This window comes from Bactrocera neohumeralis, chromosome 3, assembly GCF_024586455.1.
Source record: "Bactrocera neohumeralis isolate Rockhampton chromosome 3, APGP_CSIRO_Bneo_wtdbg2-racon-allhic-juicebox.fasta_v2, whole genome shotgun sequence".
In the NCBI taxonomy this organism is placed as follows: Eukaryota; Metazoa; Arthropoda; class Insecta; order Diptera; family Tephritidae; genus Bactrocera; species Bactrocera neohumeralis.
In genome coordinates this window covers 34,096,012-34,114,999 of record NC_065920.1, presented here as the reverse complement: position 1 = coordinate 34,114,999, position 18,988 = coordinate 34,096,012, and the positions used below count along the sequence as shown (strand labels likewise).

At 33.3% G+C, this 18,988-nt stretch overlaps 1 protein-coding gene across 6 annotated transcripts in view; it reads left to right on the top strand.

Moving 5' to 3' along the window:
- Nucleotides 1-11,154, top strand: part of LOC126753249 (transcriptional regulator ovo) — a 129,585-nt gene extending 118,431 nt beyond the window's left edge. For 5 of the 6 annotated variants that reach the window (XM_050464514.1, XM_050464513.1, XM_050464515.1 and 2 more), the window contains 3 exons: nt 3,994-4,129; nt 5,155-5,420; nt 6,679-11,154. In XM_050464514.1, coding sequence (XP_050320471.1) covers nt 3,994-4,129; nt 5,155-5,420; nt 6,679-7,587 — 1,311 coding nt within the window. In that variant the 3' untranslated portion in view covers nt 7,588-11,154. The remainder of the gene's footprint in view (nt 1-3,993; nt 4,130-5,154; nt 5,421-6,678) is intronic. The other variant, XM_050464518.1, reaches the window with a different exon arrangement.
- Nucleotides 11,155-18,988: the final 7,834 nt, after the last annotated feature.

Genomic DNA, 18,988 nt, shown 5'->3' with positions numbered 1-18,988 from the left:
AGCCAACTGAAAGCGATAAATTTCGGTAAAAGCGAAGCGCAAACGTGAGTGCCAAAGAGATAAAAAAGTGTAAAGAGCGTAATTTGGCAGCCAATTGGTGGTCGCTTTTAGTAGTAGCCTTGTTGCACTAAAACGAAAAGTATGGACGAGAAGCTGTTTCATGCGGCAGTGACTTTAGATAAACTGCAGCACAACTCCTGTAAAGAGAGCAAGGAGAGTGGGTAAGCAAACATGCGCTTGCCATGAAAAGTTGCACACACAATTCCACGAACTAACCTGCAACAACTCGGCATGTAAGGTAAATGCGGTTGTTAGTCTGCTTCTATACACAGCACATTTGGCAAAAAGTACACTGGCGCTCCAAGTAGTTCTGTAATATTTGCGTACATGCTTCCAAGAAATAGACATAGAAAAATGTTTGCCAAACTCCGTTATAAAAATGTACATTGCATACCTGCTACATGCCTGCCAATGTATGCACAACATACATACACGTAAGGCTAGTAGTTCACAGCTGCAACTGTTGTGGTTAAAGTTCAGCGCATTTCGGTCGGAGTTTCTTAGCCGACTTCACTTTCAAGTAAATTAGTAATAAATTTTCTGATTGCGGTGCATGGACTTCAAAGTGAACGTGTCGAGTTGTTGCAACGTTCGTTTCAGGAAATATAAATACATAAACGCTGCGGAGTAGCAGGAGTAGATACAAAATAACTAAATCACGCTCTAATAGATCAGCATACAAAAGACTATGTAAACATAATAAAACTTTTCTCAGTAGACACGCACAACCTGATAAGTCCCAATACACATACAGTCGTGGAAATAATCTAAAGTCGTGACTTTATTCACTCAAAGTAAAATTCGAATATACGAGTACAGGACAAAAATAAGAAACTACAATAATATTAAATTGTACATAAAATTCAGGAGATTTTACAAAAATTTTGATAACTCTATTAAATAGAGGCTGGAATATCGTTAAGTACGTCAGTCTGGCAAACAGATCTTATAAAACATTTTGTTAAGCTATTTTGCGAAGAATTCACTTTGCGGGATCTTGAGTTTAGAAGATAGAGCTTTAAAATTTTGGGAAACATAACTTTTAATTTTTTAGTAGTCTAGGCTGCACACACTTTTTCAAAATGTTCTAACTACACTATTCCAAGAAATATCTCCATAATGTTTCATTCATTATTAATTATACTACTATACTTCCTGCAAAATGTGTATAAAAATTGAAAAACTTACAATATTCAGAAATTTATAACCATTATTCAGTAAATAATAAAAGCAAATTCATATATAACTAATATGAATATCGGTTAAACACATCGATTTGAATTTCTCAACATCACCGTCTATGTAAGTAGGGGATGGCCGCATCATCATTTGCGCAAACGATGACGATTCATCCTTATCCAAGTGTAGTCAAAGGCTCCGGCATTATTATCTCCGTACAATTCATTTTCATGGCTGAAAAATTAAAAGATAGGCCAACGCAAACCCTGATAGGCAAAATGTGTATAATTCTGCATATTTTGCACATTATTCTGTGTCATTTTGAGTTCTTGTTTAAATATTCAACTCCTGTTCACAGCTACTAGTGAGCGCGTATAGTTTTTCCAAACCGATCCAATAGCTTCCCTTTAAATCAACAAAACCCTCCTTATAGATATACTAATTTCCACAAAAATTCAGTGAGCAGAGTTGGGAGCATTGAGTGACTATCCATCCTTCAAAATCCACGCCCTCTTCAAACAACATTTCGAAGCCGGTAATATTACCATAAGAGTTTCTAACTGAATTTTGTAAATGCCACTCCTTAAAGTATTACCTGATAGGCTTTTAATAAGTACGAATACTATTTCATAACTAGGTAGTAGATTCTCTAGTAAATGCAGTGTCAATTTCTTCCACTCCCCAAACCTTTGACAAACAATATATTGAACGAAGCAAGATCTGATTTGAATAATTAATACAAAGTTCAGAGAAATAATAGAAATACAGCAAGATTTTTCCTTAAGTTGCCGTAATAGTTTGTTTGCTAAATTAAAACAATTTGGATTTAAGTAAAATAATCTGCAATTGTATACTTATATTGCACTTGCCGCCATTTATAAAATATTGCGATGAGCAATTCATTTATAGCTCTGTAAATTAGATGTCCTCTGGTAAAAAAATATACATATATGTACATACCTGTATATACATGTGCCAATCTTTGTTTGAAAATTAGCAAAATATCACCGTACTTCAGTATTTTTCCCATATTCCAGTAAATCGTATCAACATATTTTACTCTGCAGAGAATTTCTCGAAATATGATACTCTGAAAATACCATTTAAAAATTTCTTGTTTGTGGTAGCCACACGACACGAGGTGTACGAGTATGAGTAACTTTAGTTGGGAATTTAGTTCCAAATTGACCGCATGTAAAATTTAGCCTCTGTAAAATTGTGTCCATAAATGCTTAAAGTCAGACAGTAGCCCTAACCCCTATTAATCTATTCTTCATTCAGTCTTGAAATCAATCTCTTTGTCACAGGTAGAAGTAGACATACGGTGTCACATTTATAATGTATACAAGCTGCAATGCATTTAAACTTTTCAATTCTTCAATAATGAAAGATTGCAAGTCACTGGTTATTTCATAAACTTTAGACAAGAAAAGGAGATAGAGAAAGTTACAAATTAACTTGGCAGCATGATCTTATTGAAAAGTCTATCGATTTTGCTTTATTTTTGTACTTTATGAAGAAAAAAGACTGCAGTTTAGTACATTTAAATGATAAAAGTTAGCCACTCCTGGAAAGATTTGTATTTCTATTTTTTTTTTAAACAAACTGCTTATATTTTCCTCTCTTATTGTCTTAAGAAAATTACATTTTTGTCCAAATAATATCGCAATTAATTTTTTCCAGAAGTTTCATTTGATATCCACTACACTTTCTACAACAGAGTTTTAAGAAGCATCGGTATATTCCTAAGGAACTGAAATCATGTTTACGTCCTCTTCATTTCCACGCATTAACTGCAAACTCTAAAGACTACAGTCTACAGTCAATACCAACAACTCGATTTTCTTCCCCTAAGATTGCAATTCATCCTTTATTTTCAATGCCACCGTAATCAATGTAGGCTGCAACCTGTTCTATCTTTCTGAGCTAAAACAAGCCAATTAATAAGTTAGCTATAGTTTTTTTTTGGTATTTTATATTTATCAAATATGTGTAATATATGCAGGCAATGTTTGTTTATATACAATACACTTTGTCTTTATTTTATTTTAATTCACATTTACAAAGTTTTAGTTTAAATGATTTTTATTTAACATTTAATTTTTCTTAAAATTGCGACTTGCTCGCGGCGCTGATCAACTTCAGCTGCATCGTTGTCATCTGTTGTTGTACGTGTTAGGGCTCGTTTCATTAGTTTCGTCAAGTTCGGTCAATACGTCTGGGATGTAATTATTAGTATTTCTGTCCGCTCCTGTGTTCCCTTCCTACATATATTTGTATGTAACTAATAATATTTCTTACCAGAATTGATAGCGTTCCATGCGATAACTTCACTCTGGGACATACGAGTATAATGTACTTCTACCACTCAAAAACAATGTAAAAAACCAAAGTTTTAGAAAAAGAACCTTTAAGAAATCATATAATTTCATCATTACATTTTCATGCCCACAACTGTGTAGACTGACATGTTTATATAAAAAGCACGTTTTGACTGTCAATTTAGTAGCAAAGTTTAGTCAGCAGGCTAAATTTTACATGCGGGCAATTTGGAACTAAATTTACATTAGCTTCCCAACAAAAGTTACTCATACGCCCCGTGTCGTGTGGTAGCGCAAACAAGAAATTTTTATATGGATATATTTTTGGCAACTTTATATTGACTGCTTTTTATGTATTTACGGTACTTTTTTTTATTTTTGCTGCCTAAATATGTTTATATGATTTTCAATGGAAATTACTTGCATTTTCCAGATTCACAACTCCAGCGATGCCATAGTTACGCTGCACAATGTCAACCTACAGTCGGCGGGTCGCTTCCGCTGTGAAGTTTCCGGTGAAGCGCCTTCTTTTCAGACAGTCACTGAACATGGCGATATGGTTGTGGTCTGTAAGTACAAATTGATTTGAAAAATATATTTAAGTAAATATTTACAATAATTTATATAAAACATTTAACGGCAAATGGGATGGTTAAGATTCTGATGATTTAGGATATTCACAATAATTTAAAGTAGGTTAACCTTTGTATTTCACGGGTAATCAGAATATTGTTTTGTTAAATAATATCAAGTATAAAAGCCGTCGTAGCCATTCGATATTATCACATTTCTCGTAATTCATAAAAATGTTTTTATCATGGCCCAATTTGTCCTGATATATTTTAGTTGCACAACCTTTTTAAATCACTAGCCAATTTATTCGTTAATCTAGCGTAATTAACAGTTATTTGCTCAAATTGTGCAGCTTTTCACACCAATTTATAGTTTAGCGCGCAAAACGCAAATGATTCGTGTAGCTTTGAAAATATGCTTTAATTTTTTCTTCCACTATTCCGCCAGCGCGTTTTTGTCCGTCTGTGGTTTTACCAATTGCTTGGCTGTAACTCAATTCGTCTGGTGGTGAGCCAATTTATTTTTACTCTGCTCATTCACCAATTTTCCGTGCAATTTTTTAGTTTTTCAATTCCACCTGCAGTTTTTCTACGCGTTGAAAACGGAGCAAAAGCGGGTGATGAGGTAAGTGTTTGTGCAAATTCACATTGCGTCGAATCGAGTGGAAATAGAAAATGATAATTCAAAGACGTTATTATTATTAAGGCATTCATGTACACATATATATTTCTATATAATACTGTCAATGTTTTATGGAATTGCCTTATTGGTCTCAAATTAATGGTCACGAAGGGACAATAGTTCTGTTATTTTTATTTACATGGGGAAAGTGCAGTATATTGAAGGAATTTGAAGGTTTCGAAACTTCATGAACAGGTATCAAAATATTTAAGCGCCGTTAATAATAACTCCAAATTTTTATTCCAAGAAAACTTTGATAATAATCAAGTCCAAATCTTAATTTACAAATCACATTTAATATTTTAATTGTTATGATATATTTCACTTATTTTATTTTAAGCTCTACCTGATCAGGGCCCACCGAAAATTACTGGTGGCCGTCCACGCTACCAAGTCGGCGACTGGGTGCGCGTAAACTGTACAGTTGGCCGCTCAAAGCCAGCCGTTGATCTGTCATGGTTCGTTAATGGTGAACCAGTTGAACCGCGTACTTTGAGAAAATATCCCTCAGTTATATCTGGACGTGAAGGCTTGGAAACTTCCATCTTAGGCTTGCAGTTTCGAGTTGAACAGCATCATTTTCGAAACAGCGATATGAAACTAAAGGTTGGTACATTTTTTAAATAAATGTTAGAGGCTAGATTGTTATAGTACATGACCGAAACTACCGACCTTGATGAGCAATAATTTGTTGAATTCGTCTTCGCTGCGTATAGCAGAGTAACATTTAATTATCGGCAAATGAAACAAAGTAGGAAAACTTGACAACGCTAGCTGCACCGTAGCTATAACAAATACCCTTAACAACTGAAGTAAATCTAGCGGCCAGTGTTTTTCTACAAACTGAAAATATTTTACTAGATCTGAAAAATTTGTGCTTTGAACAGTACTCTATGGTTAACTTCTTAAAGATATATAGTCGAATAAGTTTTGATTTGGTTTTCATCGATCAGTTTGTGTGGCTGCGATATATTCTATAGTGGTTCGATATCGACGATTTCGACAAACGTGATTAATACCTCATAAACTGATATAAAAGAGTTGCTTTTGAGTAGTAACGATTTTGTTACAAAGAAATAATCAAGTCTTTTATTTTTTAAGATTGTAACGCCCAGAAGAAAACGTTGAGACTCTATAAAATATAGATGTATATTTTTTTCAATAGCCGTCTCATAATGGAAATACTTTCGCCTCAATAACATTTGTAAATCGTTCAACTTTATTTTATTACAAAAATTCTCGTTTACAGTCAAAATAATCGGCTTACTGAGCATACTATTCGAAACACCATCCCCCATCTTGAGACCCTGCATTCATTATTGAATAATATTCGGCCGAATAGACCACGCTCAGCACGCAGTGATGAAAATATAGTAGCCATAGCTGAAAGTGTACACAAAACTCGTGGAGAGTTTCTGCAAAAAAAGTAGGGAACCTCAAAATGGATCACTCCTTACAAGATCAGTGTCACGGGCTGAGTTGACTTATCCATATCCGTCTACTCGGTTGTGTATACGTAGATTATAATCTCAGGTTTTTGAGCTATTGATCTGAAATTTTGCACACGTTCTCTACTTATCGCGAAATGTAGGAACAATCAGAATCAAGTTCTTATATGGAAACTTTTTTAGGTGGTCTTTCTTCGGTGCACTCAAGATTAACTTGGTTTTCTGGTATTTTAAGAAATATTACTTTATTGATCGTGGAAAGAAACAGGTTTTATTAGTCGTTTTACCACCCTCAATTTATCTTATAAATACGACCCAATTTTCCTACAATAAAAACATCTAAGTATATAAATACCTCCATAAACAGTATATGTGAAAAAATTTTAACATTGTTTTTTTTGCGCTTTTCATTTTAGTGCGTTGCATCGCTGTCCACTTTGTATTGGCGCAGCAACGAAGAGTCCGTCGAGGGCGATCGCCCGCAAAAAGCGCCCGTCTTAGAGTCGCGCGAAACCGTTTACGCCAGCAATTCGCGCGCCGATCCAGTGCAAGGTATGTCACTCCGGGAAATATTTGTTACCAAAATCTTATCGTTTTTCATTCAACCAAATGCAGCCAGCAAAACGGACTCACATCTAGTGGCGCATGCGCCCAGTTTGTTGCTGTTGCTGCTGGTGGCGACGGCCGTTGCCAGCGGCTGCCTCGAACAGTTGCACATGTGGCAGCAGTTGTTCACCAAGCAGCCAACGCTGCGCCTGCACGACAATTGTATGCAACAGCAACAACAACAACAAAAACGAAAAGACATCGAAAACTGCGCGGAACAGCAAAATGAACAAGTAACAACGCAGCAAGAGCGACATGAACAACAACAACGAAAGACGGAGAAGCAATTAATGCAATGGCAGCAGCAGCAGCAACAGCTTGTAAAACGAATTGTTGCCGGCGAAATCAATCAGTTGATGAGCACAGAATACCAAGCTATAATACCACTGTTCCAAAGCCAGCGCCAGCAGCAGCAACAACAACATAGCCAACACTGGCAACAACAACCAGCGGAGAATCAAGTGTGCCGACAGCATTGGCATGTTAATGAGAACAATGAAGGCGTGGCACGGAAATGCAAAAGCGCGTACGAATTGGAATTTGTTAATTTATGTGCGGAAATGCTGCCGGCATTGACAGCGATGACAACAACATCCGCCGCGGCGACATATGCCACTTTCGCCGCTGCTCATTGCGACGCGGATGCAGTGGATTCCGCCGATGTTGTCACAGCTGTCGCCGCCGCATTGCCAATTAAACGATTGCTGGCTGTGAGGTAACTGCGCTGCGCAGCGGTGAAAGAAGTGTAAGCGAAAAAAAGGCTTCTCTACCATAACTGGACTGTCGCGTCGCAATGCTGCAGGGTAACGAGCCATGCAACTGAGCTATTGGCCAAATACAAGAACAAGCGAAAGAAGGACAAAAATGAAAAGTGTAAATTTAATTTCAATAAATTCGAAGGACAGCAGTCGAATGGAAACTGCTGCCGATGACGCTTTGGATTTCAAATTACAATTACGGCAAAAAAAAATTGAAAACTTCCTTTGAAACCAATTTGCGTAAATAAAATGCAGTAAATGAAAATCCAACAAATTAATTATTTAAAGCAAAATTTTTTGAAAAATGTGAAATGACCAAAATTAAAATTATGTATAATATGGAGAATACAAATCAAAAGTGCACGCTTGTGAGTTTATAGTATAGGTGTACCGGTGTGTGTGAGTGAATGTGATTTAAATGTTGGTGTGTGTTTGCAAACGTGTAAGATCAATTCGAAATCAGTTGGAAAAAGCGCAAATGCTTATAAGTATGTATATGTGAATATAAATGAAAAGCAACTACTGAATTTTTATTAAATTTATTTAAAATGAATGGAAAACATTTAAACTAGTTGTAATTCAATTACCATAAAGCTAGAATTAGACTCAATGTCTAGTCTAAATGAACAATGAACATTTACATACATAACATACAAATTACTGTTAAATGTAATTAGTTAGCAAAAAATAAAAATTAAACAAAAATAGAATTGTTATATTTGTTAAGAGGCGGTGAGGTGCAACGAAATGTGGACGGAGCCAATTGAGGGAATTTGTAAGTGTTCATTCGAAAATTAAAAGTTTATTACAAAGTTACACAAGGAAAATATCTCCGACCCTTGAGAGTAGTGCTGAATTCGATTTGACTGAGTTTATTAATAATTTCCCTATCTTCACTTATTTCGAGTAAACGTAAAAATTAGCGAGCAGCTAACATTCGCAACAATCTTCTGAAAACATATCTTATTTGTGTGTTTGCTAGTATCAGCCAGTCCAAAAACTGATTATGATTTTATTACACAACATACCATAGTGGCAACCGACGAGTGTTTATCGAAGTTTATAGTGATTTTCCAATTTTTCAAAATTGGCCTAATATTCACGGAAGTTGCTTTTTGTCGCTGAATTTGCTTCCAGTGACCAATAACGTTCGGCCGAAAGCCACCAAAAAGTCATTGAAAGCAAAATTCGTGCAATTCGGTATTACCGTGTGAATTATTTAGAATCTCGGAGAAGGTCCTTTAAATTTTATTGGCAACAAAATAGTTCCTATACTTTATGAGATACTCTGTATTGTATTTGCACAAGTTCGTAACATGCAATTTCCTCCTCCAGCAATTAATAAAATCTTCAATAAACTCTCTTGAACTATTCACGCTGAGTTTTGAGTTTAATAAAATAGAGTAAAAAAGGAATCTGTAACTATTCTAACAATTGTGAACTATGACATAGAAGAAAAATACTAGAAACACAGTAGCTCCATTTTTCTTCCATGTTATAACCTATAATCTCTCTACGTAACTCAAACATGTTTGACCAATTTTGTTTGTAATTGCTTAACAATTTCGATTGTTATCCGTTAAGAACCAACAGAATACTATCTTATGTGTAGTTGTGCCACTTGCCTCCGAAACAAATAGAAGCGAATAAAAGCAAATAAAAGAAGAAAATATGAAATTACTTGAAAGTCTTTTAGTTTCCTCTTAATTCTAAATGATTTTATCTACAATACCTTCTTTGAATGATTCTGTATATTATTCTACCAAACTTAGCAGAATAACACGGAAATTTCTAAAAATGTGTATGGCGCTCAGTAAATTTACTACTCAAGAACGATGACATTTCAGTTGCACGTCGTCAAATTCTTTGAAATTTAAAAAACGACATTTTTGTAAATATATACACACATTTAACTACATACAAGTATATATTATACATATGTATATTATTATACATATATGACAGTATGTAATTTTACATACAAAAGCATATACTTAGTATATGTGTACCATATATGCATAGCTAATAAGAAATTGATTACAATTTAGTACTAGCGTTAAAAATCAAAATCAAACTCCATTACTGTTGACTAATGAAAGAAAGTCTTAAACTTCAACACAAACATATCGAACATTTTATGAATTGCCAAAGTTTTTACTAATATAAATATGCTGATAGTGAGTATAATTACGATAATGAACATTTTTTGCCACGTAACAATGTAGTGAATAATATAAATATTTTTGGATAAAGAGTTTATTTTTCAAATTTTCTTATGTATTTGTGAAGTTATGATTAAAGATTGAACTTCGTAGGTGCGCTGTGTATTCTATGCAATTATTTGAGTCGAGTAAAAAACTACTTTCATAATTTAATAAGGAAGATTTCTTTATAACAATAAAACATTCCAGGACATTTGCCAAATCAACAGTGATAAGTAATATTACACACAAGCCAACACCCACATACATACACTTGTAAATGCAGCATTTAAGAAATATACTAGTATATAACAGGCAGAAAATATTAAAATTAAATCAACAAACGGTAATAATTTGCAACTTCTTCACGCAGTCAATCAAATCAGCTGTATTGCTCAATTATGGCGAGCGTCTAAGACAGTTCACTTTGTAAATTTATTGCATTTATTTATTATTGTTATTGGTAACAGTAATAACGTGTGGTCTTTTGGTTAAAGGAAAAATAAAATGTTGCATTTAACGCATTTCAACTGTAAATATATGTTTTGTAACTTTACTTAAATTTAATACTTAAAAAATTTTAAATCACATACAGACTAATATACATACAAACATGATATATATGTACGTACATGTATTTACGTCATACATAAACATTTAGTTAGTAGAAGGTTGACTGTTGTAAATACGTACGTAGTTGAGGTGTGGCAATATAAAAATGTGTAACCAGCTCCGCAGGGGCGTTTTAATTAAGAAAACAAAAAAAAAAAAAATCAAAATGAAATCAAACTCCAAATGTGCGCCAATCTAACCAAAAATTAATGCTAAGTACTCGTACAGTCCAAATTTTCTATTTATAAGCCAATACATGTCAGAGGAATAAGGAAAAAAATCAAAATTTCAGATATCTTTGAAAAGTTTAACTAATATGTCCGAGCTCAATTAAGCGCTAAACTAAATATTAAAAACAAAAAAACAACAACAACAAGCATATACATGAAATGTGTTTTGAATATAATTAACTAACTAAGCATTCGTAACTGTAAAATAAATATTGTGTATTTACTTGCAAATTTAACAAATTAAATTAAAAATGCCATAACTATATAAAGTAATAATAACGAATTCAAAAACTAACAAAATCAATAATAAAAACTATTTAAAATGTATTATATGTATTTAGTTAAGTGCGGTAATTGATATATTGTAAATATTTGTCATTATGACTACTGTAATTCAATGTATGGGCAGGAAATGGTGTGAAAACAAAAGAATTATTAAGTCAAATATACATAAATTATAATAATAAATATTTGTTTGACGATGACCGACGCGACTTTTATTTATTTAGAACAAACTGATAGACAATGGTAAGTCGAATTGGATGTTTTTAAGGCAACAACAATTAAAAAGAAAGCGAAAACTTGATGAGTAAATGTACAACATGATTAAAAATAACATACTAAACCTATTCAATGCTCCGGTATGTTAAAAGCAACTCCAGGTCGAAAGTCTCTTCTTCTTCTTTATTGGCATAGACACCGCATACGCGGTTATAGCTACAACAATGCGCCAGTCGCTCCATAATTCTTCCGCAGAACCTATCTCTCGAAATCTCCATTCAATCGCAATCAATCTTTAATCTTTTTTGGAGAGTTTCAACGAAACTGCCTTCTTAATTTCAGCCCTATAAAAATATCTAAAAGTTATTAAAACAATATTTCAACAAAAATCCCCCGAACATTTTTATCCATCGAATAAAATCCGAAGTGCATGCTGCCGTGGAGAAATATTATTTGTTTTTACACTCCGGTTATGGTAAAAGACAATCTAACGACTGCACAGAGAACAATAAACAGAACAGAGAATAAAAATGTGTTTATCAAGCCGATGCAGTGGTCAATGATTTACAGTTTACATAAAACAATAACCCCAAGGTAGATATAGTACCACAAACAACTGATACTTGCCACAGTACTACTACTTCGTGTCGTGTTTATTGACTAAAAATAACATAGAAACCCTTTACGATTTCATTCCTATATATAAATAAATTTTCTGCACTTATACAGTACCATATTGTATGTACTATATATGTATGTCCTATGTCAATAAAGCTTAAATTTTGAAATTTCACAGTGTGAAGCTGCATCGATCTGTGCACTTTCCTTCGTCACTCCGTGGAACCCTATTTTCCGTTTTAATAACAGTTAGTTAAGTTATACATAACGGTTAATGAAATGAGAGCTTCGAAACACAATAAAAGAAGCTCAGCCTTTTAGTTGATTTTACATCGCCGTTATTACTCAGAATGTAAAACATCTCAACTTATTTCGGAAAAGCTATTATTTGGCTTGGCAAAATATAAATATAAGCCATAATTTCACATTTTACTCTAACAGCCATGAACACACTGACTACTGTTAGCCATGACCGTCGAAATCCTAACAAATGATAAAGTCTATACCACGGGCATTAAGCAAGATATCTGAATTAAGTGGGACCTATAGCACAAATGTTTTTTGTATAAAAAATTGTTCGTTTAATTTTTTTAATGCCGAATGTTGAATAGATACTGTATATTTCTTTTAAATGTAGAAAGACACCTCGCAACTTCATACACTTTTCAACCCAACCCGTTAAAGACTAATTTTCAGCTTATCAATAGCAGATCACTTCCCTCCTTGCCGTATCAGATAATACAGATTTTATCAGTCTAAAGAACAAATCTTATTGAAAGTTTTGTTGTATGAAATAATACAATATACAGTGAAGATTCCACTTGCTAGATAGAGACGAGTAGTGTTACATAACATCTTCTGAAATATACCAAAACGCATTGCCTTCGACTGAACGTCACTACAGCTTTATTCACATAAATATGTATTAATATGTAAAGGTGATAGAACGTCGAATACTTTATTAATGTCATAGATTTTGTGACAAATCTATAAGCTTACGTTATCACTCTAATTGGCTTGACATTCCTCTGGCCATCCCTAATTCTACGGGAAGCTTAATTCATCTGTATGGATATAAATTTATCGTATGTATGCATGTATATACGTGAGTAAAAAATAATTTCACAGATATAAAGGCATAAACCGACTGCGATACAGGTAAATAGTGTGTGGTAGAACATAATCCTATTTTATTAATCGTCCACCATAGCTATGTAATTCCCCAAAGTAGCAATCTACTATCACTTTGGTGAATACCTGAGAAACATGACCGTCGAAATCCTAACAAATTTCTCTATGCGACAGCACAATGACAGAAATTTATTAGTCTTAATACTTTAAATGGGATCAAGTAGAAAAACGGCTAGCAAAACTGCACACAAATTAGATATATGTACATATATTTACGTTTGTATGCGCACAGTTACATAATGACACACGCCACTAATGGACGGTTGGTTTGGTTTGGCTTAAAACAAAAACACATGCCCACACACACATTCTCACTCACCAAGAGACACGCGGTGCAATCAAGAAGCAACGCTGAAACACAAGTTCAAGGTGGCAATGTGGTTACAATCAGGAGCGTAGTGTGTGTGTGCATTTAAGTAGCAGTAGTTAGGTGCTAAGCTGGTCAGCTGAGTATCTTAAGAAGTAGCGCTTGGCAGTTCAACTGGCATATTACAGCTGCACATTCGCAAATACAAACTTTTGCATATAAAAGACGGTCGTTATTCTTGACTCGTGTGCTGGCTTAGCAAGACTTCAAATATCGCATAAATCACACTTGTCACTTCTGGCCGAACTTAGTAGTTATATGCGAACAGATAAAGAAATATGTATATAATTGTGTAAATATAGTTCCAAAGTCTTATGCCGCTGGTAGAGCTCAGCAACTAGCTGTCTTTTATGTACCACAAGCCTTAATTGGATTATTCATTTGTTTTTGTATTTCCGCAATACATTATCACACGGAGGCTTTCCGTAAGTTTTATGTGAGGTTAATTAAGCAATTGTGTTACTAAATAAGGTATTTGTATAATTAATTAAACATTAAGTAGCACATCTTATACATATATGTACATCAATTTGTGTATAATTTCAAAAATTTACATTACAAGTCTTAGCCGATATAGCCTAGACAGCAAGGTACTTTAGACTTCAGTGGAAGTCAACAAGCTTTTCATTCTTCTTCTTCTTAATTGGCTTTTCATTCACCTTATTTAATCTGTATTCAAATAATTCCTTTTCCGGACCACTGTAGTGCAGTATTAGTTTCTACAATCCACTCTTTATAGCATTATTCAAAATTTTAATTCCAGTTAGAGTTTTTCCTTCTCAATTCGATTATTTAATATTCGAGAGACTTACCTCCAACTCTTTCAGATAATTTCGGTGAATATAGAAATCACAGTTAGTGTTTTAAGCCTTTAGGTTTTTCCCAAATATCAAAATCATCTTCACTTACTCTTAATTGCACATCCATATAAGAAAATGTGCAGCAAACTTCTTTGGAAATCTTTTTTTTTTTAGGATTTTCAATGTAATATCGGAAGTAATATCCGCTGCATATTTTTCACATAGAGAATAAAATCACTTTTCATACAACTTTGAAATAATAATTGAGAATTATCAGAAGCAATAAAGATTTTGTTCAATCATTTTAATTGCCTCACATAATTGACCCTGTTGAACATTGCAAAAGTATCAGCGACTTTAACCTATTAATAGCGGGATTCTGTAACCAGTCTCTAGTCTCTATTTAAGACATTTTGAGGTAAAATCTCAGTTTGTTACTAGTTGCTATTCACTAAACAGTCTCTATCGTTAGTCTCAAAATATTGACTCAAACTTGAGACCTGGTAATTAGCAGGTCACAAAACCAAAAAGAACTCTTGTCTGCCATTTTGAATATACTGAATAGAGATCATCACAGATATTAATCGATTGTAGTTATTTTTTATTTTGTAAGCAACTCAAACACGAAAAGGTTAAAAATAAATCAATTTTACATAAATTTCGTAAATATTATGAAATAAAGTCAACATATATTTTTACTTTTATTGATAATTATGTTTTTTGACTACGTTATAAAAAATTTAATATTTGTTATTGACATATTTATTTTCATTCAAGTTTAAAAACATCTCTGAATAATGAAATGTAATAGATTTTGTGACTGTCACTTACAGAATAGCAAAATCGTCTCAAGTCTCAAAAATTGTCTCTAACACAAAATCTCAAATTTAGAGACTTGAGACAGTATCACAGTACAGAATCACCCGTTAAGTATTATGTATATGTATGTATATTTCAAATCTATGTATATCCTCTTCTCCGTTTCGCCTCTTTTTTATTTCAAGTGAAATTTCCTTCAATCAGATGCATACTTACTTATAATGAAACCTTATTCTTTCCTATTAAACATACATACATCTATTTATGATACTTTGAGCAAATTGTTGTGAAGATGAAAACTTATTCTGCTAAGCATGACCAAAGCCCAACCTTAAATAGTAAAGGGCAATATAATAATAAAAATAATATTGTTTTACTCAATATTGCATCAATATCATAAAATTGTTAATAATATATCTTGATTATAAAAAATCGGTGGAAATCATATAATCAAAAGAATTAAGAAGACTGCAGATTTGTAGTTTGTTATGAAATTAAAGATATTTATTACTGTTTCTATATAATGTATTTATAATTTAAATTATTAAATAAAAGCGATGATGGTAACTTTTGGTTGAATGGGTAGGTTAGTAAATAAAATTGTCGCATTTGGGTGATGGTAATGCGCAGGCCATTGTTGAGACTACGGGCAGGGAAAAGCTATATCCATATCCACACTGAATGCAAATGAATAAAAGCAGTCAACGGGGACCGCTATAGAGTTGATTAATGACTTTTTCGTGCCAGAAATGGAGAATGTTGATGTAGACGACCTTTGGCTCCAACAAGATGGAACTACATTCCACACAACCAACGAGACAATCAATTTATTGAAGAAAACTTTTGGCGTCTTGCAAGATCCTGTGATTTTTCACTGCTGAGCTATTTTTATACACTAGCATCTTGAGTTTGTGGATGGGTGTAATCGATTTCGAAAAAATACAGTACGTGGCAATCTTTTTACATTCTTATGCCATAGTGTGAAAATGGACGAAATCGGACAACAACCACACCTTCTTCCTATATAGCCCAGTTTTAAATTCCATTGGTGTCTGTCGGTATCGGTAAATGTGTGATATATATATAACTGAAATTGTGTAGGATCGGACCAATATTTTTCTTAGCCTCCATATACTATATAAATAAAGATTTTCGAACTTCCGGGTGACTTTGTATCGCATATATCGGCTAATATGTGAGTTATCCTAAAGAAAATAAGAGAGCATGTTTTATGCATAAAATAGATAAATGTGAGCGAAAACTTGACCTAGCCCCTATGTACTTTAAACTAATATCAGGATTTTCGAACAACCGGCTGACTTTACTCTATATGATTGGTTTTACACCTTAAAGTATATCCCCGGTTTTGATTTTTGCAAGTTGCAAGAATATACGAGTAATATGTTCGATTGCACCCGAACTTAGCTCTTTCTGACTTGTTGTTTATTAGTTTATTCGAGCAAGCGGTCACGTGCTCAAAATAATTTTCAAACATAATGGCGAACCCTTATATTTTTAAATAAAGCTAAATTCTTGCTCATAACATAAAATTATATGCGATTTATTGCTTCTTAAAAGCACATGTCGAAACACCCTTTACTATTGATATGTGCCAATTTTTCATTTAAAACTTCCATGTCTTCTAATATCGATTACCAAAATGTGAACAAATCTACATATATTCTTATTTTTTTCTAAATGATCGAATAATATCCCCAGTTATCTAAAATTGCTTCACCCAAAACATTTTATGTATTTTATCTTTAAATAGGTATTTGTAATGAATATTGAAAACTAAGTTGCACTACCGTATGCATTTCCAGCTTTATCTGTGGCACTATGAAAGTGTGTAGAACGATTTATGTGTAGAAGTGTTCATGCTCAAGTGCAGTCACGATTTTCAAGTACAGAAATAATTTTCATGTCACGTACAGGCTGCAAAATAAAATCATTTCATTTCTGAAATCTCTTTTTCCTATCATTTATAACAAAAAAACACATGGAGACAAGTGTTGCTGAATTTGGTGTGAATATTTTCTATTATAGTTATTCTTGAATTGCGGCTTACAATGACTACCGAAATTCAACGCGCGAAAATATAATTTCTATAACTTCTTTTTAGAGTCAAATAAACTTATAGAAATAAATATATTTTGATTATAACACTTCGTGAAACCATAGGAGAAACGTAAATATTTTTTGAGTACGAAAAAAGTACGAGTTAACCGAGAACCTATAAAGTGCCACAACTAAGCACTAAATTAAGATAGAAAACTGTAATTTGGCACAGTGTATCGCAGTGGAAAGAGGCTGTGAACTAAAATTTTTGAAAAAGTGTGGCCCCGCCCTCTACTATTTTTAATATACATATCTTCTTAACTATTAAAGCTCACTCCCCATATAACGATACTGTTCAAAACTACTAAAAGCGCAATAAATCAATAAATATTACCTTCTAGATAGTATGAGAAGGCTTCAAGGGAGCCGATGGAAAAATTTGGATGTGGTACAGCCTACTTTTTAGTGAAATCAGATATCACATGCCACCTCATGATCGTAAATTGTCCAAATCCAACCAAAACCGAATATGTGGACCCCAGTATCTGTAGTTGACTTTTGACCGAAAATAGCGGACAATATGTGAAATGCAATTAAAATTCCTTCCTGACAGTAATTCTGTTTATCACAAATGGATTTAATTGGGTCAATACTTTCCTGAGCCCCATATAACAAATATAATAATTTCGAACTTCAGGTGACTTTTTGCCGCATATATTGCGAAATGATTGAGTTATTACAAAGCATGTTTTACTCATAACAGTGTAACTTTGTGCCTCAAATATATACAATTGGATTTTCGAACATATGATTGGTGATTGTTTCTGGGATTTCTTAATGAAACCCTGGGAGCAGTTTGTCTGTTTGTGGCATGATAATAGTTAACAGATAAAATCGGGACGATACTACCATAACTCCGATATACTCTATATAATAATTTCCGTTTTTCTAGCAAACCTTATGTCGAATTTGTCGGTCAGTGTATGAGCTTTACAGGTATATATGTAGTATATGTATGTATGTACTATATAAAATTGCTTGGATTTCGATTCTCTCGTAGACGATTTACAGGGATTTCACTGACTTTGATTTTTGTAAGTTATAAAAGTAAATTTTGAAGTTATGTAAAAAGGTGTAAACACAAAAGGTGTAGATAGCCTCATTACCTTCACTTTTGCCGTAGAATATTTTCTAGAGGATTCATATTTTGAACGGAAATCGAGATGGATTTATCCTTTTCCCGACCTCATATCAGATCCGAATTATTTTCAGTTTCCAAAGGGTTTCAACGTACTATGAATTTCTATCACCTATTCTGCATTGGTACATGGTTAGTTTGTCTTTTAACGAGCGAAGCCACATAAGTATAAAAAGTCCCAAATCACATAAAGGGTAAGCATGCTAACATAAGGCCGAGCATGTTGAAGTCTGTCTCTCCTTATTTTTTAAATGACAATAGTATTGAGTTACTCGCTAGATTCATTCCTATTTCTGTACAGTTTTCATACTGACTGTACATCTTTAAAAATTGCAAATACGATTATATTTGTTTATTTGCTTAACATTGCATACGGTCATTTATACCATTCAATAATAAATAAATTTTATTTGTTTCTCTTATTTGAGCGCACAGTTTTATTATGTACACATGTATTTTCGGTTGAAATTCGTAATTTTCTTGTTTGGCTCTTATTGGTCGTGTTTTGTATTTGAGCTGTTTTGTTTTTATGTTCACATAAAAAACACAACTTTATGTTTCACCAAAACAATACGTGTGTATCAATGTGGCTATAATTTGTAGGCGCAGTTGTATATACATACATATGTATGTATAGTACACAAGTGCATACAGGAATACGTTGTCCAAAATTTTTGTCTGAGCATAACTTGTTGTGTGTTTAAGCGTGTTTGTACTATAGCAAAAACAACAATTATTTATTTGCTCATTTTGTTTTTGTACGTATC